The 27235-nt window shown below is 44.2% G+C and overlaps 1 protein-coding gene across 15 annotated transcripts in view; it reads right to left on the reverse strand.

Moving 5' to 3' along the window:
- The window catches only part of exd3 (exonuclease 3'-5' domain containing 3), a 395662-nt gene that overhangs the window by 230493 nt on the left and 137934 nt on the right, over window positions 1-27235 (reverse strand). For all 15 annotated transcript variants that reach the window (XM_072566231.1, XM_072566229.1, XM_072566225.1 and 12 more), the window contains 4 exons: window positions 13248-13398; window positions 10455-10668; window positions 5070-5179; window positions 183-390 (listed from right to left, as the gene is read on the reverse strand). In XM_072566231.1, the coding sequence (XP_072422332.1) occupies window positions 183-390; window positions 5070-5179; window positions 10455-10668; window positions 13248-13398 (683 nt within the window). The remainder of the gene's footprint in view (window positions 1-182; window positions 391-5069; window positions 5180-10454; window positions 10669-13247; window positions 13399-27235) is intronic.

Consider the following 27235-nt stretch of genomic DNA (forward strand, 5'->3'; position numbering starts at 1 on the left):
GTCTGGCACCGTGTTCACTGATCCCAAATCCTAATGGTTTAAAGGTCTTTCTCACGTTATAACCGAGATCAGAGAATGCAAAGAAGTACAAGAGGTTACTCAGCACAAACTCCTGCCAGTGTGACCATTTTACATTAGATCTGGGTAACAATGGAACAGTGAGCTTACCAGGAGCTGCTCACCTGCATAAATGATCTGCTGGGGCCGGAGAGGTCGTCTCTCCCAGTTACTTAGCTGCTCCGTCTTATCCAGTGATTTCCCAAGCACACTCTGCACAAGGAGACTAAGCCCCTTTTCAACGTGGCTGTTTCCAGAGTCTACACCATCCTCTGACACCAGCACTTCCACACCTCGGTTTCTGTCCCGTCTTCGAATTGGCACTTTCTGTAGCTGAACATCATTCAGAAAGGATTCTCAGTTTAATTCAATACAAACTCTCAGATCTGATCGTTCTGAGTGAAGTAATCAAGCAGCTCACATGATTTAAAAACACACTAATAGAAACAAATGCAGGAGTTATTCACATCAGCATTAAAGGGAGAGGGCAAGAACAAAGAATTAATCAGGCCTGCATCTTAAGAGGAGAAACAATTCACACACGTAGCATGGGCAGGAACCTTCAGTCAGTACGAAAAGCAAGTTTTATCATAGCAATTACAGAAATGTGGCTCAGGGATGGACAGGACTGGCAGCTTAATGTTCCAGCATACAAATGCTACAGGAAGGATAGAAAGTGAGGCAAGAGAGAAATGGGACTGGCAATTTTGATAAGGGATAACATTATGGCTGCCCTTGGGAGGATATTCCTGGGAAAACGTCCAGGCACATTAATTAGGTGTAACTGAGAAATAAGAAAGGGATGATCACCTATTCTGATTGTACAATAGACACCCAAATAGTGAGCAGGAAATTGAGAAACAAATTTCTAAGGAGATCTCAGTTTTCTGTAAGAATAATAGGGTGGTTATGGGAGGGGATTTTAACTTTGCAAACATTTTAACTTTGAGAATGCCATAGTGTTAAGGGTTTAGATGGAGAGGAATTTGTTAAGTGTGTACAAGAAAACTTTCTGATTCAATATGTGGATGTACCTACTCGAGAAAGTGCAAAACTTGACCAATTAGAGTCATAGAGATGTACAGCACGGAAACAGACCCTTCGGTCCAACCCGTCCATGCCGACCAGATATCCCAACCCAATCTAGTCTCACCTGCCAGCACCTGGCCCATATGCCTCCAAACCCTTCCTACTCAAATACCCATCCAAATGCCTCTTAAATGTTGCAATTGTACCAGCCTCCACCACATCCTCTGGCAGCCCATTCCATACACGTACCACCCTCTGTGTGAAAAAGTTGCCCCTTATTCTTGGGAAATAAGGCAGGGCAGGTGACTGAGGTATCAGTGGGGGAGCACTTTGGGGCCAGCGACCACAGTTCTATTAGTTTTAAAATAGTGATGGAAAAGGATTGACCAGATCTAAAAGTTGAAGTTCTAAATTGGAGGAAAGCTAATTTTGATGGTATTAGGCAGAACTTTCAAAAGCTGATCGGGAGCAGATATTCACGAGTAAAGGGACGGCTAGAAAATGGGAAGCCTTCAGAAATGAGATAATGAGAGTCCAGAGACAGTTTATTCCTGTAAGGGTGAAAGGAAAGGCTGGTGGGTGTAGGGAATGCTGGATGACTAAAGAAATTGACAGTTTGGTTAAGAAAAAAAAAGTATATGTCAGGTATAGACAAGATAGATCGAATGAATCCTTAGAAGCGTATAAAGGCAGTTGGAGTATACTTAAGAAAGAAATCAGGAAGGCAAAAAGAGGACATGATACAGTTTTGGCACACAGAATTAAGGAGAATCCAAAGGAATTTTACAAATACATTAAGGACAAAAGGTAACTAGGGAGAGAATAGGGCCCCTCAAAGATCAGCAAGACATCCTTTCTGTGGAGCTGCAGGAGATGGGGGAGATGCTAAACGAGTACTTTGCATCAGTATTTACTGTGGAAAAGGACATGGAAGGTATAGAATGTAGGGAAATAGAATGCCCATATTACAAAGGAGGAAGTGCTGGATGTCTTGAAACACATAAAAGTGGACAAATCCCCAGGACCTGATCAGTGTACCCTCAAACTCTTTGGGAAGCTAGGGAAGTGATTGCTGGGCCCCTTGCTGAAATATTTGTATCATCGACAATCACAGGTGAGGTGCTGGAAGACTGGAGGTTGGCGAACGTGGTGCCACTGTTTAAGAAGGGGGGTAAGGACAAGCCAGGGAACTACAGACCAGTCAGCCTGATGTTGGCGGTGGGGAAGTTGTTGGAGGAAATTCTAAAATACGAGACGTACACGTATTTGGAAAGGCAAGGACTGATTCGGGATAGTCAACATGATTTTGTGCATGGAAAATCATGCTCACAAAATTGATTTGAGTTTTTTGAAGAAGTAACAAAGAGGATTGATGAGGACAGAGTGGTGGACGTGATGTATATGGATTTCAGTAAGGCATTCGACAAGGTTCCCCATGGGAGACTGAATAGCAAGGTTAGATCTCATGGAATACAGGGAAAACTAGCTACTTGGGTACAGAACTGGCTCAAAGGTAGAAGGTGGTGTGGTGGAGGGTTGTTTTTCAGACTGGAGACCTGTGACCAGTGGAGTGCTACAAGGATCGGTGCTGGGTGCACGACTTTTCATCATTTATATAAATGATTTGGATGTGAGCATAGGAGGTATAGTTAGCAAGGTTGCAGATGACACCAAAATTGGAGGTGTAGTGGACAGCGAAGAAGGTTACCTCAGATTACAACAGGATCTTGACCAGATGGGCCAATGGGCTAAGAAGTGGCAGATGGAGTTTAATTCAGATAAATGCGAGGTGCTGCATTTTGGGAAAGCAAATCTTAGCAGGACTTATACACTTAATGGTAAGGTCCTAGAGAGTGCTACTGAACAAAGAGACCTTGGAGTACAAGTTCATAGCTCATTGAAAGTAGAGTTGCAGGTAGATAGGATAGTGAGGAAGGTGTTTGGAATGCTTTCCTTTATTGGTCAGAGTATTGAGTATTGATTATGGAGGGATATAGGCCGGGTGCTGGCAAATGGGACTAGATTAGTTTGGGATATTGAGTTGGGAGGTCATGTTATGGCTGTACAGGACATTGGTTCGGCCACTTTTGGAACATCGCGTGCAATTCTGGTCTCCTTCCTATCGGAAAGATGTTGTGAAACTTGAAAGGGTTCAGAAAAGATATACAAGGATGTTGCCAGGGTTGGAGGATTTGAGCTATAGAGAGAGGCTGAACAGGCTGGGGCTGTTTTCCCTGGAGCGTCAGAGGCTGAGGGGTGACCTTACAGAGGTTTAAGAAATCATGAGGGGCATGGATAGGATAAATAGACAATGTCTCTTCCCTGGGGTCGGGGAGTCCAGAACGAGAGGGCATAGGTTTAGGGTGAGAGGGAAAGATACAAAAGAGATGTAAGGGGCAACTTTTTCACGCACTGTAAGTGTATGGAATGAGCTGCCAGAGGAAGTGGTGGGGGCTGGTACAACTGCAACATTTAAATGGTATTTGGATGGGTATATGAATGGGAACGGTTTGGAGGGATATGGGCCGGGTGCTGGCAAATGGGACTAGATTAGTTTGGGATATCTGGTCCGCATGGCCAAGTTGGACCAAGGGGTCTGTTTCCATGCTGTACATCTCTATGACTCTAAGTGTTGAGAAAGGCTGGACGATTTCCCTAGGTTGGACCTGGCGGAAGAAAATTAGTCTAGCTCTTCTCGTGAGTCATTTCACACATTAGAGGTTTCTTGAGTAGCAAAATGGAAGAGAAGCAACCCACTCGAAGGTGGAAGCAATTATCAACTATTTGCTACAACATTTGTGCCACCCCACTTCTATGGGAGTGATAATATTGTTTATGTCTCTACTTTAACATTTTTTACTTGCCCACAAAAGGGTGTTTAGTCATTAGAGAGTTTTACTCATTTGATACAGTAAAGGTTTTATAAAATGTGAAATCTTGATGTCATTCTTTGAGCTAATCATCATCACTCCCAAAATCTTAAGTTTCATTGTAAAGATTATTGGTCTTTCCAGAGGCCATAACACATTTGAAAATTTACATGTTAATATTTTAGCACAGTGACTCAGTGGTGAGCACTACTGCCTCACAGTGCCAGGGACTCAGATTCAATTCCACTGTCTGTGAAAGTTTCCAAGTACTCCCCGTGTCTGCATAGCTTTCCTCCAGGTGCTGTGCACAGATAGACAGTCGACAGAGGCTGGGGCTGTAAAGCAGCAGTGTGGAGTCACTGTGTCACCCGTGAGGAGATGACAAGAGATTAAGCCTCTAACAATACAATTCAGCTCTCACACATACGTATATAATGCTGAAAAAAGAAAACTCTCATTCACGGATTTTAAATCTTAAGTAGACTGTTCTAAAAACAACTTTTTATTCACCATCACATCAAAGATGTCCTTTAATAGCCTCTCGAACCTCAATCAAAACATGCATATCCACTCTCTGGAAAGGAAACTTAATCATACATTCAAAACGGGCCTCGAGCTAATAACAGCACCCAGGAAATATCAACAACGGTGCCTATAGAAACTGCTACGTCAGATAGTCTGTCAACCAATGTCGTATGATTTTTATCCTAACTAACAGCGACAGACTAGTCTACATTCTCTCATTTTAAAAGGGCTGGGGATTTGAATAACTGCAGACCATAACACTTTAAAAAAGACTTTATAGTCCTCACTCTTAAAATGCAGATAATGAGAGATGGAATTCCAGCATGGATTCTAATGGGAACTGGGTATCCAGCAGGGAGCAATCAGCAATTGGGACTACAAAAGGGATTAGAACAAGAGCTAAACAGGATTTCTAAGGAAACTGAGAACTAGGAACAGGCAGCTCTCAAGCCTTTAGATATAGATCAACATTGAGTCCAACTCCCTGCAGAAATATCAATCAAGAGGTTGAGGGGCTAAATGAAACAACACAACCAAAATAAAATTCCAATCTAAACAATAGTTCCAAACTGCAGACCAGCAACAAACCTCTCTGTGCACATTTAAAAGGTCCAATACTCCTGCCGTGTGCTGCACCACATCCTTTAACACTGGGTAGGCTGTAGACAGAGTTCGCAAATCCCCTGTTGTAGCGTAACCTGCAAAAATAAATAAGCATTCACAACGAGATAACAAACAATTTCAAACCACATGATGAGGCATGAACTCAAAAACCGGGGCCTTTGTATGCTGTCAGTGGGTATCTAGTTAGAGTCATAGAGATGCACAGCATGGAAACAGACCCTTCGGTCCAACCCGTCCATGCCGACCAGATATCCCAACCCAATCTAGTCACACCTGCCAGCACCCGGCCCATATGCCTCCAAACCCTTCCTATTCACATACCCATCCAAATGCCTCTTAAATGTTGCAATTGTATCAGCCTCCACCACATCCTCTCGCAGCTCATTCCATACACATACCACCCTCTGTGTGAAAAAGTTGCCCCTTAGGTCTCTTTTATATCTTTCCCCTCTCACCCTAAACCTATGCCCTCTAGTTCTGCACTCCCCAGCCTCAGGGAAAAGACTTTGCCTATTTATTCTATCCATGCCCCTCATAATTTTGTAAACCTCTATAAGGTCACCCCTCAGCCTCTGACGCTCCAGGGAAAACAGCCCCAGCCTGTTCAGCCTCTCCCTGTAGCTCAGATCTTCCAACCCTGGCAACATCCTTGTAAATCTTTTCTGAACCCTTTCAAGTTTCACAACATCTTTCCGATAGGAAGGAGACCAGAATTGCACGCAATATTCCAACAGTGGCCTAACCAATGTCCCATACAGCCGCAACATGACCTCCCAACTCCTGTACTCAATACTCTTGGCCAATAAAGGAAAGCATACCAAACTCCTCCTTCACTATCCTATCTACCTGCCACTCCACTTTCAAGGAGCTATGAACCTGCACTCCAAGGTCTCTTTGTTCAGCAACACTCCTTAGACCTTACCATTAAGTGTATAAGTCCTGTTAAGATTTGCTTTCCCAAAATGCAGCACCTCGCATTTATCTGAATTAAACTCCATCTGCCACTTCTCAGCCCATTGGCCCATCTGGTCAAGATCCTGTTGTAATCTGAGGTAACCCTCTTCGCTGTCCACTACACCTCCAATTTTGGTGTCATCTGCAAACTTACTAACTGTACCTCTTATGCTCACATCCAAATCATTTATGTAAATAACAAAATGTAGAGGGCCCAGCACCGATCCTTGTGGCACTCCACTGGTCACAGGCCTCCAGTCTGAAAAACAACCATCCACCACCACCAAAGGTCTTCTACCTTTGAGCCAGTTCTGTACCCAAGTAGCTAGTTCTCCCTGTATTCCATGAGATCTAACCTTGCTATTCAGTCTCTCATGGGGAACCTTGTCGAACGCCTTACTGAAGTCAATATAGATCACATCTCTGCCCTCATCAATCTTCTTTGTTACTTCATCAAAAACTCAATCAATTTTGTGAACATGATTTTCCACGCACAAAGCCATGTTGACTATCCCAAATCAGTCCTTGCCTTTCCAAATACATGTACGTCCGGTCCATCAGGATTCCCTCCAACAATTTGCCCACCACTGAGGTCAGGTCTATAGTTCCCTGGCTTGTCCTTACCGCCCTTCTTAAACAGTGGCACCATGTTTGCCAACCTCCAGTCTTACAGCATTTCACCTGCGACTATCGATGATACAAGTATCTCAGCAAGAGGCCCAGCAATCACTTCTCTAGCTTCCCACAGTGTTCTCGGGTACACCTGATCAGATCCTGGGGATTTATCCACCTTTAGCCGTTTCAAGACATCCAGCACGTCCTCCTCTCTAATCTGGACATTTTGCAAGATGTCACCATCTATTTCCCTACAGTCTATATCTTCCATATCCTTTTCCACAGTAAATACTGATGCAAATATTCATTTAGTAGCTCCTCCATTTTCTGTGGCTCCACACAAAGGCTGCCTTGCTGATCTTTGAGGGGCCCGATTCTCTCCCTAGTTACCCTTTTGTCCTTAATGTATTTGTAAAAACCCTTTGGATTCTCCTTAATTCTATTTGCCAAAGCTATCTCATGTCCCCGTTTTGCCCTCCCGATTTCCTTCTTAAGTATACTCCTACTTTCTTTATACTCTAAGGATTCACTCGATCTATGCTGTCTGTTCCTGACATATGCTTCCTTCTTTTTTCTTAACCAAACCCTCAATTTCTTTCATCATCGAGAATTCCCTTTACCTACCAGCCTTCCCTTTCACACTGACAAGAATATACTTTCTCTGGATTCTTGCTATTTCATTTTTGAAGGCTTCCTATTTTCCAGCCGTCCCTTTACCTGTGAACATCTGCCTCCAATCAGCTTTTGAAAGTTCTTGCCTAATACCGTCAAAATTGGCCTTTCTCCAATTTAGAACTTCAACTTTTAGATCTGGGCTATCCTTTTCCATCACTATTTTAAAACAAATAGAATTATGGTCGCTGGACCCAAAGTGCTCCCCCACTGACACCTCAGTCACCTGCCCTGCCTTATTTCCCAACAGTCAGTCCAGTTTTGCACCTTCTCTGGTAGGTACATCCACATACTGAATCAGAAAATTGTCTTGTACACACTTAAGAAAATCCGCTCCATCTAAACCTTTAACACTATGGCAGTCCCAGTCGACGTTTGGAAAGTTAAAATCCTCTACCATAACTACCCTATTATTCTTACAGATAGCTGAGAACTCCTTACAAGTTTGTTTCTCAATTTCCCTCTGACTATTGGGGGGTCTATAATACAATCCCAATAAGGTGATCATCCCTTTCTTATTTCTCAGTTCCACCCAAATAACTTCCCTCGATGTATTTCCAGGAATATCCTCCCTCAGCACAGCTGTAATGCTATCCCTTATCAAAAATGCCACTCCCCCTCCTCACTTGCCTCCCTTTCTATCCTTCCTGTAGCATTTGTATCCTGGAACATTAAGCTGCCAGTCCTGCCCATCCCTGAGCCATGTTTCCGTAATTGCTATGATATCCCAGTCCCATGTTCCTAACCATGCCCTGAGTTCATCTGCCTTCCCTGTTAGGCCCCTTGCATTGAAATAAATGCAATTTAATTTATCAGTCCTACCTTGTCCTTGCCTGCCCTGACTGTTTGACTCACGTCTGTTCTCAGCTGTACCCATCTCAGATCGATCTCTTTCCTCACTATCTCCCTGGGTCCCACACCCACCTTACGAGTTTAAATCCTCCCAAGCAGTTCTAGCAAATTTCCCTGTCAGTATATTAGTCCCCTTCCAATTTGGTGCAATCCGTCCTTCTTGTATTGTCACTTCTACCCCAAAAGAGATCCCAATGATCCAAAAATGTGAATCCTTCTCCCATACACCAGCTCCTCAGCCATGCATTCATCTGCTCTATCCTCCCATTCCTGCCCTCACTAGCTCGTAGCACTGGGAGTAATCCAGATATTATTACCCTTGAGGACCTCCTTTTTAAATTTCTACCTAACTCTCTGCAATCTCCCTTCAGAGTTTCAAACTTTTCCCTTCCAATGTCGTTGGTTCCAATGTGGACAATGACCTCCTGCTGGCCCCTCTCCCCCGTGAGAACATTCTGCACCCTCTCTGAGACATCCTTGATCCTGGCACCAGGGAAACAACACACCATTCTGCTTTGTCTCTGCTGGCCCCAGAAACGTCCGTCTGTACCTCTGACTACAGAATCCCCTAACACAATTGATCTTTTGGAAGCCGACGTACCCCTCGTTGCATTAGATCCAGTCTCAATACCAGAAACTTGGCCGTTTGTGCCACGTTCCCCTGAGAATCCACCACCCCCTACATTTCCTAAAACAGCATACCTGTTTGAAATGGGTATATCCACAAAAGACTCCTGCACTAGCTGCCTACCTCTCTTACCCTTCCTGGAGTTAACCCATCTATGTGACTGTATCTGAGACTTTCCCCCCTTTCTATAACTGCCATCCATCACATACTGTTGCTGTTGCAAATTCCTCATCACTTCTATTTGTCTCTCCAACCGATCCACTTGATCTGATAAGATTCGCATCCTACAGCATTTATGGCAGATATAATCTGCAGTAACCCTTAAACTCTCTTTAAACTCCCACATCTGACAAGAAGTACATATCACTGTAAAGGTCATTTTTCCTCCTTCACAATCTACAGACCCAGAAAATAACACTGTCTTATTCCTCTACAAACACTGCCACAGGTTAAATTAATAGCAATGGCTTATATTTTAAGTTCAATCAAGAGACATAGCTCCAAAAACATATAATCAAGATAGAATCCACTGTACCCATTACTGAAGCCTTTCTCTAGGACAGACTTAAAACAACAATTAACTTATCTGATTCTGTGCTGTGAACTTCGCCCAACAGTTCCTCCAAGATTAGTTGTGAATTTCACTGTTTGATCATTTTCCCAGATGCACTCCGATGTCCAGCGGGACACGAATTCAAACAGCAAAGGCAGCAACTGTGCAGGTTCTCTCTCTCTCTCTCTCTCTCTCTCTCTCTCTCCCCTGCACTGTCCTCACCATGTGTTTCCTTTGTCTGCTCTTCTCCCTTTTAAACTGCTGTTGTTTTGACTTTTTTTTTCCAAAGTTCCAAAACAATGCAACAGCATATAAAACAGTAATTGCTGCTCCTGGAATTCGAGGAAATCACCTCCAACACCTAAAATACCTCAAAAAAAAAGGAGCAGCTCTTACAGCCAGAAATTTTTTTCCGTCCTCCATCTTCGATTACCCAGAATCCAATCAGAATTATGTAAAAGTGTCAACAATGGAGCTATTCTAGATCATAATGTCAATTGGCCATACAGAGAGTTTGCACCTACCGAACAGGGATATAACGAAGCGCAACAAAGCATCTGAGGAAGCCAAGTTCAATGGAGGTATCTTCCTTTAAATACCATGATAGATTAGGGGAGCACACACACATACAACACAACATTACTCCTGCAGGGAGTGCAATGGAGCTGAGAGTACAAAAGGGAATACACTGAACTGTGTTTCCAGTATAGAATCCAATGGAAACAGGGTCACTATTGGGGAGTGTGACAGCAAATAGGACTCCAGAATGAGATCTGAGGAGGATAGGAATGGGAATTGGAATTCCAGACAAGAGTGCTGTACAAACTGGAATTCCAGGAGGGAGTGTAATGGGGGCAGGAATTCCAGTAGGAAGTGTTATGGGGACTGGAATTCCAGTGGGAAGTGTAACGGAGACTGGAATTCTAGTGGAGTGTGTATTTGGAATTGGAACTCCATTGGGGAGTGTATTTGGAACAGGAATTCTAGTGGGGAATGTAATGGGGACGGTTGCCAGAGGGAGAATAAAAGCACTGTGCACATTCTCAGACATTCTCTAGTTATAGTTTATATGTACCTAGTTTTGTTATGGTTTGATCAGTGAATAGAGTCTGAATAAAGTAGGTGAGTTCAGCTCGCCGACACTCTGATTCAGACTGGTTCACAAGCTGAGGCAAGTCCAGAAGATACACACAGTTCTTCGTCGCAATCTGTATGAGAGACACTCGGGAACGAGTTAACATTCCAAATGTGGGCCTCCATTCCATATCGATCCCTACAACGCCACCAGCCTACAGCAGAGACACAAAATTCACGACAGTCAGAGTCAGTTACCTGAGGCAACACGATTTATTCAGATATAGCAGCGTCATTGATTCACCAAGTACAAGGTCTGTGCTGAGTTCACTGATCTCACCCAAGGCTCAATAGGTTACTGTGAGTGTCCACAGTGAGCGTCCACAGTGAGCCTCAGTGAAATGGAGGAAAAAACAGAATGTTTTTGTTCCTGATCCTGGTGATTCCTATTTGACCCTGCCTTGCACTTTCCCAATAACCGTCTGAGCTCTCAAATAGCAGCAAAGTCCTGTAGATGTTGGAAATATGAAACAAAAACAGAAGGTGACAGAGAAACTCAGGTCTTCTTTATTCATTGTCATGTGCATTTTGTTACAAAATACAGTGAAATGTGTTGTATAGTGTCACCACTCTCTGGCACCATCTTGAAACACAGAAAATAAACAAAACATGGAATGTAAAGGCAGAAAAATGAAGAAATAAAGAAAAAGTGTTTAACTTTAAAGTCATTCCTGTTTAGTGCCCTGCCGATGGGCCATGGCTCTGATGGCCAGGCATGAGTCCCCTTTGACGTCACTGGAAAGAAAGTCACGATCTCGCCTCCACCAATACCCTCACCACTTTACGAGTCCTTGATGCACCTGCTAATGCAGATGCCATCGACGCCAGAGGGTAATGCACTGGCCTAAACTGAACTCCATCACCACCATGAATCTGCTTCAGGCCCATCTCGCTGATATAGCCATTGCTGATGTCACCAGGACCAATGCTGAGCCCAAACCCGCCTCCACCGCCAACTCCATGAATCGGCATCAGATGCAGACATCGCTGAGAACTTAAACCCTCCTCCACCGCAGCAGGCCATAAATCAGCTCTAGAACCGCCAGGAACCCAAATTGTCATCTGATGCTGCAGCCACGTGTCCATGCTGCTGGGCCCGCTCACCGCCAATGTTGTTGCCGTGACCAAGTTTTTCAAGAAGAATGTAAGTTTAAAACAAAGAAAGAAAAGAAACAAAAAGCAAAGCGGATGGAGTGGACGAACCCTAGGCTCAGAAGCCTTACTCTACCGCCATCTTATCAGATAACATCTGTAAATAGAAACAGGGGCAGTGTATTGAGTCCAATGACTCTTCTTTGGAACCCTGAAATGTAAACCCTATTTCTTTCTTGGTATATGCTTCCAGACCTTGAGCTTCTCTGCTATCTTCTGCTTTTATACCCTCTAAACTCTGTCTAGGATTCAATTTGGGCAATATAATGTTTACAGAAGACATTTCTTTAGTGTTAATCAAAGACTCCACTCACTTTGACCTTCTTCCAATGTCAAGACACTATAGAGAAACTTAAATTTTACCAACTGTGATCTTTTAAAACTTAGTTAAATTAAGCAGCTCTCTCAATGACATTTCTACTGCAATGTGGAATATCCATTCTGCTTGCACAGTTTGAGGTAGGTGGATTCACAAAGAAATCATTCAAGCCGTCAATTACATTACAGATCAGCTTTGATTTAATCATGGGGGAAAGAAAGTGGCATGGCCCAGTGTCTGGGAATACAGGTCCAAATCCCACCACTGCAACTGTGGAATCAAAATTCAGGTGTGCACTAACATCTCTGAACAAGTCAATTAAAAAATATCTTAAAACTGCAAACAAGTGTAGCTGAGGACATGGAGTAGAAAGCTGAGTATTTCCTGAGCAGGAATCGGTTCTTGCTCAACTACAGGGAAAGGAGCTAGCTAGTTGGTGAGTATCTGGTAACTGGTTAAGGTCTATACTACTCTTAACAGCTTAAAATAGCATACATATTTGTAGTAAAGATAACAAAATATATAACAACAGTATACTTTGAGTGTTCATATAAAATACCTGCTGACCGTGAAGCTATCGTTGATTCTCATAAAAGCCCAACCAATTAGGGAAGGAACTCATAGAACAGAATCCCTATAGTGTGGAAACAGGCCAGTTAACCCATCAAAAGTCTGCAACAACCCTTGGAACAGCATCCCACACAGACTCAGCCCCCTTCCCTATCCCTGTAACCCGGCATTCCCCATGGCTAATCTACCTAGGCTACACATCCCTGGATACCTTGGGCAACTTAGCATGGCTAATCCATCTAGCCTGCACATCTTTGGACTGCAGGAGGAAATTAGAGCACCCAGAGAAAACCCAGACACTTGGAGAATGTGCAAAATCCACACAGACAGTCTGTAGTCCTTACAAATGACTCCAGACCAACAACAATATGGTCCCACTCTGAGTTGCCTACTGAAATGGCCTGGCAAACCACTCAGTTCAAGGGCAATTAAGGATGGGTGACCAAAGACTGGTCTTTGAGCCAGAGATGCCCACATTCAATCGATGGTTTTAAAAAAGATACGCCTTTGTTTTATCAATGGCACATCCCACAGCGATGATAAGACAGAACAGGTTAAATGGAAGAATGAGAAATCAAAGTAATTGGGAAAGGAGGGTGAAATTAGTAGACACTGTGACACTCCCAAAACATTTCTACATCTCCTTTGAGTTATCACTAACAGCAAGGATAGTACAAATACAGAGCTGCCAACCTGTAACACACGGGCTGCACAGTGTTTCAACTGATCCAAGTGGTCCAGGAAGTGAATACACTCTGTTGGAATTGGCAACTGATAGTAGAACTTTTTCTTGTTCTGTATCTCCTCCGTACTCTCCTCCGCACAACGGTTCTCTAAACCCATCCTGTAACAGTGAGCATCTTAAGTTAAAGCATAGGACGTAGATACCAGTGAAAGCAACAGAACCAAGCAACAGAAGCTCACACTTCTCATGTTCACACTGGAAAGAGACATGTTAATGTCACTCAAGACAGATATCTGATGGAAGCAGGGTCCTTCCTTTCACCTGGGAGTAGTGTCAGTTTTCACAGGTTCCCAGCTTACCCACAGCATTACCTGTCAACTCCTCCACTATTACTAAATTATCAGACTGCTCATTGACCATCCATTGCTGAATGGGAAGTTATTTCTTCCAATTAAACACTGGAAAGACCAAAGCCATTGACTAAGGTCCTCACTTTAAATTCTATTTCATAGTTACCATCTCTCTCCTTAGCAACTGTTGAAACTAAACTAGACTCTTCACAAACATGATGTCATATTTAACACAGAGATGAGTGTTCAACCACATCTGTGCTATCATTAAAGTCCCTACGTATATATCAACATTACTTTTGCATTTCCCTCTATTCATGTGTTGCTGTCTTTCATGCCTTAAAACTTGACCATTCCAATGTACGTCAGACCAGCCTCCTACATTCTAACCTTTACAAATCGAATGTCATTTAAACCATATCTTTACTTGCACCAAATCCAATTTACCGATCATCCCTGTATTTGCTGAGATATGTTAATACTCCACAAAACTAATTGAACAAGGGTATAAGTACAAGCATTTATTTAGAGCACACATCTCCTAACACTCAACAGAATCCCTAGTTGTTGCCTCATCAACTCACCGTAATGGATGCAGTTAAACACAACTAATGTACAATTAACAGATTCCCTTCTCTCTCAGTAAAAAGAAACAAACAAACTGAATCAAAACCTTCCATATTCTGTATAAAGCATCACATTGTGAGATATCCCTGCTATAGGACCCTTAACAATTTCTTAAAACATGCATCTTTCCTCATCAAACAATTGCACCATGGTGGCTTACACCCATCTATTTAATTTTAGAGATTTCCTTTCTCTCTAACAATTGTTTCAACCCAATAACTTCTATGGATAACCACACTTTTCGTAAAATGTGCATTATCCCACAATGAATCTGCAGAACATTCAATGGGTATATTTCTTCAGTGTGTACAATGTACAGAATCTCAATTAAAAATAGAACCTCACATCTACTGCTTCCATAAGAGCCAATGTTTCAGCAGCCAAAGTACTATTAACAGACAATTTTACTTTTCTTAACTTTCCAAGCTGAAGGACAAAACTACCCATTCTCACTATTAAGAAATTTGATTAAACCAGCTCTACCTAAACATCGATCAGGAAAATAACCACGTAAAACACTGCCATAAATGACTAATTGTGCGCTTTTTGGATTTCATGTGGATGGAAATTAAATATATATTTCAGTAGATTTGTTTTCTCAATTACTTATTTCCATGTAAAATACTCTCAACTTTAGGTTCCATTATCATAGAACTAAGCTCTAATACATCAAAATGAACAGCTGACTTAGTTTGATTGTACAAAGAGTTCAACTGACTAGTCAAACTTCAAACTTCACAACTGCTGCATCGCTTAAAGTGTAAGATTATCTTTCTGCGATAACTAGCACAATTAGCTGGGATGGGAGCAACACTATCTAATTAGGATTCTTGATTTAAAGGTATTCCAGAACCACTTTACTTGATATCTTAATTGATAGCAAAATAGGTGGGACAGTAAGTTTCAGAGAAGCAGTTGGAAATTTACAAATGGCTTTTTGCTTTCAGTAAATAGGGGTTTCTCTCTGCATAAAGCAAACAGAAGCTTTACAGCGTATAGAGAAGGACGAAGAGTCAATTCAGTTCCTCAAGCCTTTCCCACCTTTATATTAGTTCATGGATAATTTGTACCTGAGCTCTATCTACCACTTTGTTCCATATCCAATGAAACACTTTTATCCAAACAAAATTTGTCAACCTCACTCTTACGAATTTTAATTTACTGCCAACATCCACCCCCTTTAGGGGCAAGACTCCCCATAATGGACACGTGAAAAAAATGTTGCCTGACCAGTGAGTGATGTCACCCTTCAATGGCCTAGCAATATATTTAAAACTGCATTCCCAATCATGACTTAATTAGGAATAGTCTATGGATGATCAAGTGACACTATTCCACAAGGTGTCACAAGTGTCTAACTACCCCATTAAACTAAAAAGATGATCAATTTGCCTGAAAAACTGCTAATAAGAACAAAAGTAATTCTCACCGGATTCATCATTAATATGAAAGTAACTACTTATTGTAAACAACACCTTTAACAAAGAACCAAAATATTGATTACTAATTAACTATTGAAGTATAAACAATACCCCTCTAAAACTACACCCTCCTCCCTAATAAGCACATGGACAAATAAAATACACAAAATAGATGGTGTGATACAAATATTATGAGTGGGGAAAAAAATACACAAGGAAGTGATTTCAAAAGTCCAGACAACAAGGTGGTGAGTTAATTCTCTCAGTTTTTTTTACTTCAGCAATAATGGCACCATGTCATCAGCAAAGCAACGGTCGATCTTTGATTCAGAACCTGGTCAGGTGGGCCTAACTCTTTTCATGTGTTAGAATTCTTTACTGAGTGTCTTTTCACTCACGGACTGATGGGAGGGGGAAGAGAGAGAGAGAGAGAGAGAGACATTCCCTATTTGCAGACTGGATGTCCCTTGCTATACTGCACTCACTGGTCTGGAACAAACTGTAGCTACATCTTTCTGAAAGCTGTTACTAGGCAGTTGGCCCTTAATTCAAAACAACTTGTGTTACTGACTTTCATAATGCACCCACTTCACTGGTCTTGTTCAGATAAATTGTACACTACACAATCCTACCTGACCTGCAAGTTACACAAAAACACCACCACTGTTTTAAGCAATAAAGCAACAACTTTCCATTTTCTGGTTTATGAGGCAAGGGAGGGAATTCAGTACCTGGGGGCAGAGTGGGGGTGTCAGATCCCAGTGAGGAAAGGGGAGTGTTAACCCCTCTGCACCGCTGGGTCCATCAGGTTCCAGGTGAAGAGGGTGGTATTTGGTCTCAAGTGAAAAGGGAACCATCAGGATCTGTGCAGCTTTGGGTCCAAGGAGTACTCATCTGGGAGATTGGTTTTGCTTCCATTTTCAATTTTCCAGGCTATTCTCTCTGCAGGGCCCTAATGCACAATCCCCACTTCTCCAAGTCAACATGTGGTTGCTTACACTACCTCCACCTCATCATGATGTAGAGGTGCTGGTGTTAGACTGGGGCGTAGAAAGTTAAAAATCACACCACACCAGGTTATAGTCAAACAGGTTTATTTAGAAGCACTAGCTTTCGGAGCACTGCTCCTTAACTGATGAAGAAGCAGCACTCTGAAAGCTAGTGCTTCCAAATAAACCTGTTCGACTATAACCTGGTGTTATGTGATTTTTAACTCTATTTCATCACTTCTTCCTCTTCCTTGTTCTGGATTCAAGTGTTTAGTTCTGAAACAATCAATCAATCTCAGCTTCAAGGTACTTCAATCAGCCATGTTGTGACACACCTCCAGGATAAGTGGTGCTTGAACCCAGGCTGCCTGGCCCAGAGGGAACTACCACTGTACCACAAGAGGCCTTTGCATCTTGGGTCAATGTTAACTGCAGAAATTAAAATTATGTAGAGGGCAGTAATTGGGTGGTTATTTGAACACATATAAAGACAGACTACACACGAGTTAGCAGAGTCAGGAGAGATGGGGGGGGGGGGGGGGGGGCAAAGAGTGAAAATGCTGGGAATCGGGCTAAGTGTGGAAGTTTGCAGAAATTTGGGAGAGAGGCACTGTTGTGACTTCTTCCAGTTATTTTTGAGAGGGATTGCTTTGCAGTCAAAATGATGCTGGTAGGTCTAACCGCACAGCCCAATTCTACCTCGGACCGAAGATTCACAAACCTGACTTCCCCAGTCAAACCATTATCTCGGCCTGCTCCTGTCCCACTGAACCTATCTCTGCCTACCTTGACAATGTCCTGACCTCCTTGGTGCAGGAACTCCACACCTACATTCAGGACACCTCCTCCAAGACTTTTGTTTTCCCGGCCCCCAACATCTCATCTTCACCATGGACATTCAGTCCCTGTACACATCCATCTGCCATGACAAAGGTCTCCATGCCCTCCGTTTCTTCCTCTCATGCCATCCCGACCAGTACCCTTCCACCAACACCCTCACCCGCTTGGCTAAACTGGTCTTCACCCTTCTCCTTCCAATCCTACCACTTCCTCTAAACCAAAGGAGTAGCCATGGGCACCCACATGGGCTCCAGTTATGCCTGTCTCCTTGTTAGGTATCTGGAACAGTCCATCTTCCGCAGCTACACCAGCACCATTCCTGACACTTGCCTCTGCTACATCGATGACTGTATCAGCCCCACCTCGTGCTCCCATGAGAAGGTTGAACAGTTCATCAAATTCACAAACACCTTCCACCCCAACCTCAAATTCACCTGGACCATCTCGGACACCTCCCTCCCCTTCCTGGACATCTCCATCTCCAGCACTCGACCATCCACAGACATCCATTAGAAACCCAGCAACTCCCACAGCTACTTAGACTACACCTCCTCCCACCCTGCTTCCTGTAAAAACGCCATCCCATATTCCCAATTCATCTGCCTCCATCGCATCTGCTCCCAGGATGACCAATTCCACCACAGAACATCCCAGATGGCCTCCTTCTTCAAAGACCCCAATTTCCCCTCCCATGTGGTCGATGATGCATCTCCTCCACTTCCAGCACCTCCTCCCTTGAACCCCACCCCTCCCAATGCAACGAGGACAGACCCCCCAGTTCTCACCTTCCACCCCATACATCGCACCATCCTCCGCCACTTCCAAACAGACCCCACCTCCGGGGATATATTTCGTTCTCCACCCCAACAGCATTTCAGAGAGACCATTTCCTCCACGACTCCAGTGACAGATCTACACCCCCCACCAGCCCACACCCCACTCCCAGCATCTTCTCCTGCCATCGCTGGAAGTGCAAAATCTATGCCCACACCTCCCCCCTCATCTCCGTCCAAGGCCCCAAAGAATCCTTCCACATCTGACAGAGATTTACCTGAACCTCCACCAATGTCATCTACTGTACCGACTGCACCCAACATGGTCTCGTGTACATCGGGGAGACAGAATGCCAACTTGCGGATCATTTCAGAGAACATCTCTGGGACACCCAAACCAACCAACCCCATCAGTGGCTTTACACTTCAACTTCCCCTCCCACTCCACCAAAGACATGCAGGTCTTGGGCCTTCTCCATCGCCAAACCCCAACCACCTGACGCCTGGAGGAAGAATGCCTCATATTCCGCCTCAGGACCCTGCAACCACATGGGGATAAATGTGGATTTCACCAGTTTCCTCATTTCCCCTCCCCCCACCTTACCCTAGTCCCAATCCTCCAACTCGGCACTTCCCTCCTGACCTGTCCATCACCTTTCCCATCTATCCGCTCCACTATCACATTCTCCCTCACCTTCATCTATTTATCACATTCCCAGCTATCTTCCTCCAGCCCCATCCTCCTCCCATTTATCTCTCACCCCCTGGCCCACAGGCCTCATTCCAATGACGGGCTTATGCCCAAAATGTCGATTCTCCTGCTCCTCGAGTGCTGCTTGACCTGCTATGCTTTTCCAGCACCACACTCTCGACTCTCTAGTCAAGGGCACAGACAGTCATTTCTGTGGCCATGAATGACAGTCCATTATGGTGCATTGCCTCCCAGGGCCAACATGTCCCTCTTACTGTGAACACCTTGGCTGGCAGGAGTAGGGATACAGGATGAATAGAGAAATTGAGACTCTGGTCAAGAAAAAGGAGTCAGCGTATATTAGATACAGACAGCGGGGATCAAATGAATCCCTTGAGTATAGGGATGTATCATAGAATCACAGAATCCCTACAGTGTGGAAACAGGTCATTTGGTCCAACAGGTCCACACAGTTTACCTGACCTGCATATCTTTGGATTGTGGACAGAAACCAGAGCATCCGAAGGAAACCCACGCAGACACAGGGAGAATGTGCAAACTCCACACAGTTGCCTGAGGGTGGAACCAAACCCAGGTCTCAGGTGCTGTGAGGCAGCAGAGCTAACCACTGAGCCACCGTGCGGTGCATGCTTAAGAGGGAAATCAAGAGTGAAAAGGAGACATGAGGCAACTTTGGCAGAGAGGGTAAAGGAAAATCCAAAGAGAATTTGTAAATATATTCAGGGCAAAAGAGTAACTAGGAACAGAATAAGGCCCTTTAAAGATCAACAAGGCGGTCTATGTGTGGAACCGCAACTGATGGGTGAGATCTAAACGAATAATTCATAGAATCATAGAACTCCTACAGTGCAAAAAGAGACCATTCAGCCCATCAAAGAGCATCCCAGTCAGACCCAGTGTCCCCACCTTATCCCTGTAACCAAGCATTCACCAAGGCTAATCCACCAATCCTGCACATCCCGAATCAATACAGACAATTTAGCGTGGCCAATCCACCCACCCTGCACATCTTTGGACTGTGGGAGGAAACTGCAGCACCAGGCAGAAGCCCACACAGACACGGAGTCACCCAGAGCTGAAATCAAACCTGAGTTCTTGGTGCTTTGAGGCAACAGTGCTAATGCAATGTGCTGCCCCATGTCACTTGGAGAAAGACATGGAAGCTAGGGGACTCAGGGAAATACAGTCCACATTACAGCAGAGGAAGTCTGAAGGTCTTAGAAAGCATTAAGGTGGATAAATCCCCAGAACTTGATCAAGTGCATTTCAGGACATTGTGGGAAGCTAGACAACAAATTGTGGGGCCCCTAGCTGAGATAATTTTATCAACAGTCATGGGTGGGGTGCCAGCAGACTAGCAATTGGCTAATGTTGTGCCATTACTTTAGAAAGAATACAAGGAAAAGCCAATGAACTATAGATCATTAAGCCTAACATCAGGTGTGGGTAAGCTGTTGGAGGGAAATCTGTCAGACAGAATTCTAATGATTTGGAAAGGCAAGGATTGATTAGGGATTATCAGCATGACTTTGTGGGAAACCCTGTCTCACAAAAGTGACTGAGTGTTTTGAAGAGGTGACCAAGATTTGATTTAATTTACAACTGTGACATGTTCTGAGATACAGAGATAATTATCGTTTTGCATACTAACCAGACAAATCATTACTTACATAAGTACAATGTGGAGATGCTGGTGTTGGACTGGGATGGACAAAGTTAAAAATCACAACACCAGGTTATAGTCCAACAGTCCAATGCTTCTTCATCAGATGGTTAGTGGAGCAGGATTATAGGACACAGAATTTATAGTGAAAGATCAATGTGTCAGAACTGGGAGCTCATGTGCAGCTGTACAGGACATTGGTTAGGCCACTTTTTGGAATATTGGTCTCCTTCCTATCAGAAGGATGTTGTGAAACTTGAAAGGGTTCAGAAAAGATTAGGAGAAAGTGAGGACTGAAGATGCTGGAGAACAGAGCTGAAAAATGTGTTGCTGGAAAAGCGCAACAGGTCAGGCAGCATCCAAGGAGCAGGAGAAGCGATGTTTCGGGCATAAGCCCTTCTTCAGAAAAGATTTACAAGGATTTTGACAGGGTTAGAGGATTTGAGCTAGAGGGAGAGGCTGAATGGGCTAAGGCTGTTTTCCCTGGAGCGTCGAAGGATGAGGGGTGATCTTATAGAGGTTTATAAAATCATGAGGGGCATGGAAACGATAAATAGACAAAGTCTTATCCCTGGGGTGGGGGGTTAGGGTGAGAGGGGAAAGATATAAAAGAGACCCAAGGGGCAACTTCTTCACACAGAGGGTGGTGCATCTATGGAATGAGCTGCCAGATGAAGTGGTGGAGGCTGGTACAATTGCAACATTTAAAAGGCATTTGAATGGGTATATGAATAGGAAGGGTTTGGAGGGATATGGGCTGGGTGCTGGCAGGTGGGACTAGATTAAGCTAGGATATCAGGTAGGCATGGACGGGTTGGACCGAAGGGTCTGTTTCTGTGCTGTACATCTCTATGACTCAAGGACTCTATGATGCAATGCAATGAACAAACCTAGATTGTCATTAAGTCTTTAATCATTTAGAATAGGGAAGCAGGTTTTGATTGATTGATATGTAAAATCTGAGAATTTCTTTCAAGTCACAGTCCCAAGATAACTTAAGGTTTTATATTTTTAAAAAGTGACAGCGCGAAACACTTCACAATGATGGATGTCAGAGCCACATGGCAGTAGTCACAAAGACACACTGTCTTATTTTTCTTTGGCACTGTGATGATGGTGGTCTTCTCAAAGTAGGTAGGAACCCCATATTGGAATAAGGAGAGGTCAAAAATGTCCTCGAATACTCCTGCCAGCTGGTCAGCCCAGAACATGGGTGCACAGCCGGGGATACAATCTGTGCCAGTCACTTTCTGTGGGTTCACTCTCAAGAAGGCTGATCTGACGGCTGTGGTGACTGGGGATACAGGTACACCCAGGGATATCAGGGCAGGTGATATAATTTCACTGACCTTCTGTTCAAAACGAGTACAGAATGCATTGAGCTCATCAGGGAGGGAGGTACTGTTGCCAGTACTCAGCTTTGCTTTGTAGCCTGTTATATTATGTAAGCCTTGCCACAATTGATGTGTGTTTGTGCGGTTAGTCTGCAACTCTAGTTTAATCTGGGATTGTCTCTTGGTGTCCCCGATGGCTTTGTGAAGGCCATACCTGCATTTCCTATATAGGTCAAGGTTAAAATCCCAGAACTTCTTTCAAGTCACAGTCCCAAGATAACTTAAGGTTTTATTAAAAAAGTGACATCTCAGCTCCAACAATGCATTAAAGGTGTGAGGTTAGAGTCAGTCTGTGTCCCATGCACATACATACTCATACACACACTCAGACACTCTCTCTCTCACACACGCTCTCTCAGTCTCACGCACTCACACACACACGTTTATGAGGTGAATTTGCTTTTGCAGATATATTCTATTTTCTGCAAAAAGCACACAATCTGTAGGCAGCTGAAAATGTGTTGCTGGAAAAGCGCAGCAGGTCAGGCAGCACCCAAGGAACAGGAGAATCGACGTTTCGGGCATCAGCCCTTCTTCAGGAATGAGGAAAGTGTGTCCAGCAGGCTAAGATAAAAGGTAGGGAGGAGGGACTTGGGGGAGGGGCGTTGGGAATGCGATAGGTGGAAGGAGGTCAAGGTGAGGGTGATAGGCTGGCATGGGGTGGGGGCGGAGAAGTCAGGAAGAAGATTGCAGGTTAGGAAGGCGGAGCTGAGTTCAAGGGATTTGACTGAGACAAGGTGGGGGGAGGGGAAATGAAGAAACTGGAAAAATCTGAGTTCATCCCTTGTGGTTGGAGGGTTCCCAGGCGGAAGATGAGGCGCTCTTCCTCCAACCGTCGTGTTGCCATGGTCTGGCGATGGAGGAGTCCAAGGACCTGCATGTCCTTGGTGGAATGGGAGGGGGAGTTGAAGCGTTGGGCTATGGGGTGGTTGGGTTGGTTGGTCCGGGTGTCCCAGGCGGAACTGTGGACCTGACGAGGGAGTCACGGAGGGAGTGGTCTTTTCAGAATGCTGATAGGGGAGGGGAGGGAAATATGTCCCTGGTGGTGGGGTCCATTTGGAGGTGGCGGAAATGACGACGGATGATACGTTGGACATGGAGGTTGGTGGGGTGGTAGGTGAGGACCAGTGGGGTTCTGTCCTGGTGGCGATTGGAGGGGCGGGGCTCAAGGGCAGAGGAGTGGGAAGTGGAAGAGATGCGGTGGAGGGCATCGTCGACTACGTCTGGGGGGAAATTGCGGTCCTTGAAGAGGGAGGCCATCTGGGTGGTACTGGTCCTCCTGAGAGCAGATGCGGCAGAGACAAAGGAATTGGGAATATGGGATGGCGTTTTTACAGGGGGCAGGGTGGGAGGAGTTGTAGTCTAGGTAGCTGTGGGAGTCGGTTGGTTTATAATAAATGTCCGTGTCGATTCGGTCACCTGAGATGGAAATGGAAAGGTCTAGGAAGGGGAGGGAGGAGTCTGAGACGGTCCAGGTGAATTTGAGGTCGGGATGGAAAGTGTTGGTTGAACTGTTCAACCTCCTCGTGGGAGCATGAGGCAGCGCCGATACAGTCATCGATGTAGCAGAGGAAAAGTTGGGGGGTGGGGCCAGTGTAGCTACGGAAGATGGACTGTTCCACATATCCTACGAAGAGGCAGGCATAGCTGGGGCCCATGCGGGTGCCCATGGCTACTCCTTTGGTTTGGAGGATGTGGGAGGACTGGAAAGAGAAGTTGTTCAGGGTGAGGACCAGTTCAGTCAGTCGAAGGAGAGTGTCAGTGGAAGGGTACTGGTTGGTACGGCGGGAAAGGAAGAAGCGGAGGGCTTTAAGTCCTTCGTGATGGGGGATGGAGGTGTACAGGGACTGGATGTCCATGGTGAAGATAAGGCGTTGGGGACCGGGGAAGCAATCTGTAGGCAGTCAGCCCATGTGACATTTTATAAATTCCTACTGTGGAAATATAACCAGTCTGACTCAATGTTGGGATATAGACAGACTCTAACCTCACACTTTGAATGCATTGTTCAAAAGTCTGATAGCAGTGGAGAGGAAGCTGTTCTTGAATCTGTTGATAATTATTTTTAAATCTTTGCATCTTCTGCTCAATGGAAGAGGGTGAAAGCGATTATGTTTGGGGTCTTTGATTATGCTGGCTGCTATAGGAAGGATATTATGAAATTGGAGAGAGTTCAGAAAAGATTTACCAGGATGTTGCCAGGAATTGAAGGTTTGAGTTATAAAGATAGGCTGGGACATCTTTCACTGGAGCATAGGAGGTTGATGGGTAACCTTATAGAAGTTTATAAAATTATGAGGGGCACAGATAAGGTGAATAGCAAGGATCTTTTCCAGAGGGTGGGGAGTTGAAAACTAGGGGTGGGATATTTTTAAAGTGAGAGGCGAAAGATTTAAAAAGTGGACAACTGTTTTTACAGAGAATGGTTCGTAAGTGGAATGAACTGCTGGAGGAAGTGATGGATGCAGGTACAGATACAACATTTAAAAGACACTTGAGTAAGTACATGAATAGGAAATGTTTAAAGGGATATGGGCCAAATGTAGGCAAGTGGGACTATTTTGGTTCGAGTACATGGTTGATGTGGACTCAAAAAGTCTGTTTCCACGCTGTATCAATCTATGATTCTATGGCTGCTTTCCTGAAGCAGTGGGAAGTATAGGCAGAGTCAAAGGATAGAAGGATGGGTTGAGCTGCGTTCACAACTCTCTATAATTTCTTCTGGAATTGGGCACAGCAGTTGCTATGCCAAGCTGTGATATATCCAGATAAGATGCTTTCTATGTTGCATCTGTAACGATTGGTAAGAATTTACAATTTTCCTCAGAATTCTGAGAAAGTAGAGATGTTGGTGTGCTTTCTTGACTAAGGTAATGACATGGATGGAGCAGGACAGATACTTGTGATATTTACTCCCTAGGAACTTGAAGCTCTCGACCATCTCCACGTTGGCACTATTGATACAGACAGGGATGTGTCCTCCATTCCACTTCCTGAAGCCGATGACCAGCTCCTTCATTTTACTGACATTGAGGGAGAGATTGTTGGCTTTGTGCCATTAAGTTCTCGGTCTCATTCCTGCATTCTGTCTCACTATTGTCTGAGATCCCATCCATGACAGAAGTGCCATCAGCAAACTTGTAAATGGATTTAGAACATAGACTATTCGATTATCATCCATATGGCTATTCAATGACCATTTAAATGCCCTTAAAATTGGACAGTCTACTACTCTATGAGTAAAGAAACTCCCTTTGACATCTATCCTATACTATAACCCCTCAATTTAAAGCTTTGTCCCCTGGTGCGAGCCATCGCCATCCGAGGAAAGAGGCTCAGAAGAGCTGACTTTGGCCAGAGTCTCTCAGTCATGAGTAGCAAGACTCAACAAGTCTGATAATGGCAGGGAAGAAGCTGTTCTTGAATCTGTTGATATGTGTTTTCAAATGTTTGCATCTTCTGCTCATCAGAAGAGGATGGAAGAGAGTACAACTGGGGTCATTGATTATGCTGGCTGCTTAGGAAGGATATTATTAAATTGGAGAGGGTTCAGAAAATATTTACCAGGATGATGCCAGGAATGGAAGGTTGAGTTATATAAAGATAGGCTTTCATCGGAGTATAGGAGGTTAAGGGGTAACCTTACAGAGGTTTATAAAATCATGAGGGACATTAGGTAACGTGAATAGCAAGGATCTTTTCCAGAGGCTTGACAAAGCCATATTGATGATCTAGTCACAGAGATGTACAGCCTGGAAACTGACCCTTCAGTCCAACTTGTCCATGCCGACCAGATATCAGAATTTAATCTAGTCTCATTTGCCAGTGAAGTGTAAAAGGAATATAATAGGGGACACCAGTATGAGCATTATCGTGGAAGAGCTGATGTCACCTATCCTGACTGATTGTGACCTATGGGTCAGGAGGTTGAGGATCCAGTTGCAGAGGGGAGAGCTGAGTCTTTGGTCTTGGAATCTGGAGATGAGTTTGGTTGGAACTACGGTGTTGAAGGCGGAATAGGTGTCCTTGTTATCCATCTGCCATGGCAAGCTGGAGTTGATGTGTGCCATTACTGACCTCTTGAAACACTTCATAATGATAGATGTCAGAGCCACATGGCAGTAGTCACAAAGACACACTGTCTTATTTTTCTTTGGCACTGTGATGATGGTGGTCTTCTCAAAGTAGGTAGGAACCCCATATTGGAATAAGGAGAGGTCAAAAATGTCCTTGAATACTCCTGCCAGCTGATCAGCTCAGAACATGGGTGCACAGCCGGGGATACAATCTGTGCCAGTCACTTTCTGTGGATTCACTCTCAAGAAGGCTGATCTGACGGCTGTGGTGACTGGGGATACAGGTTCACACAAGGATATCAGGGCAGGTGATATAATTTCACTGACCTTCTGTTCAAAACAAGTACAGAATGCATTGAGTTCATCAGGGAGGGAGGTACTGTTGCCAGTGACTCTACTCAACTTTGTTTTGTAGCCTGTAATATAATGTAAGCCTTGCCACAATTGATGTGTGTTTGTGCGGTTAGTCTGCAACTCTAGTTTAATCTGGGATTCTCTCTTGGTGTCCCTGATGGCTCTGTGAAGGCCATATCTGGATTTCCTATATAGGTCAAGGTCACCTGACTTGAATGCCAGAGAGCTGTGCTTGAATAGGAAGTGGATCTCCCAGTTCATCCATAGTTTTTGGTTCAGGAACACTGGGACTAACGTATTTAGTAAGCAGTGCTCTATACACTTACATCTGTGACAGCACTGGCATCTAAGTTGGCTGAGTTCTTGAATGTGGACCAGTCTATCAACTCCAATATTAAGGCAAAGCATTGTCTACATGGACTTTAGCAAGGCCTTCAAAAGGATCTGCAGGGAAGGCTGGTAAGGTTAGATAACTTGGGATCAAGGCAGAGATAACTATTTGGATACAAACTTTGCTTGACAACAGGAGACAGAGGGTGGTGGTTGTAGGTTGTTGTTCCAAAAGGAGGCCTGTGATCAGCAGTTTGCCACAAGGGTCAGCACTGGGCTCACTGTTGTTCGTCATTTATATAAACAATTTGGATGAGAATACAGGAGATATGGTAAGTAATTTGAGGATGACACCAAAATGGGTGGTACAGTGGACAGTCAAGAAAGTCAAGAGTACAAGGGGATCTTGATCAACTGGGCCTGTGGGCTAAGGAATGGCAGATGGAGTTTAATTCAAATAAGTTAAA

Source organism: Chiloscyllium punctatum, chromosome 49, assembly GCF_047496795.1.
Source record: "Chiloscyllium punctatum isolate Juve2018m chromosome 49, sChiPun1.3, whole genome shotgun sequence".
Taxonomy (NCBI): Eukaryota; Metazoa; Chordata; class Chondrichthyes; order Orectolobiformes; family Hemiscylliidae; genus Chiloscyllium; species Chiloscyllium punctatum.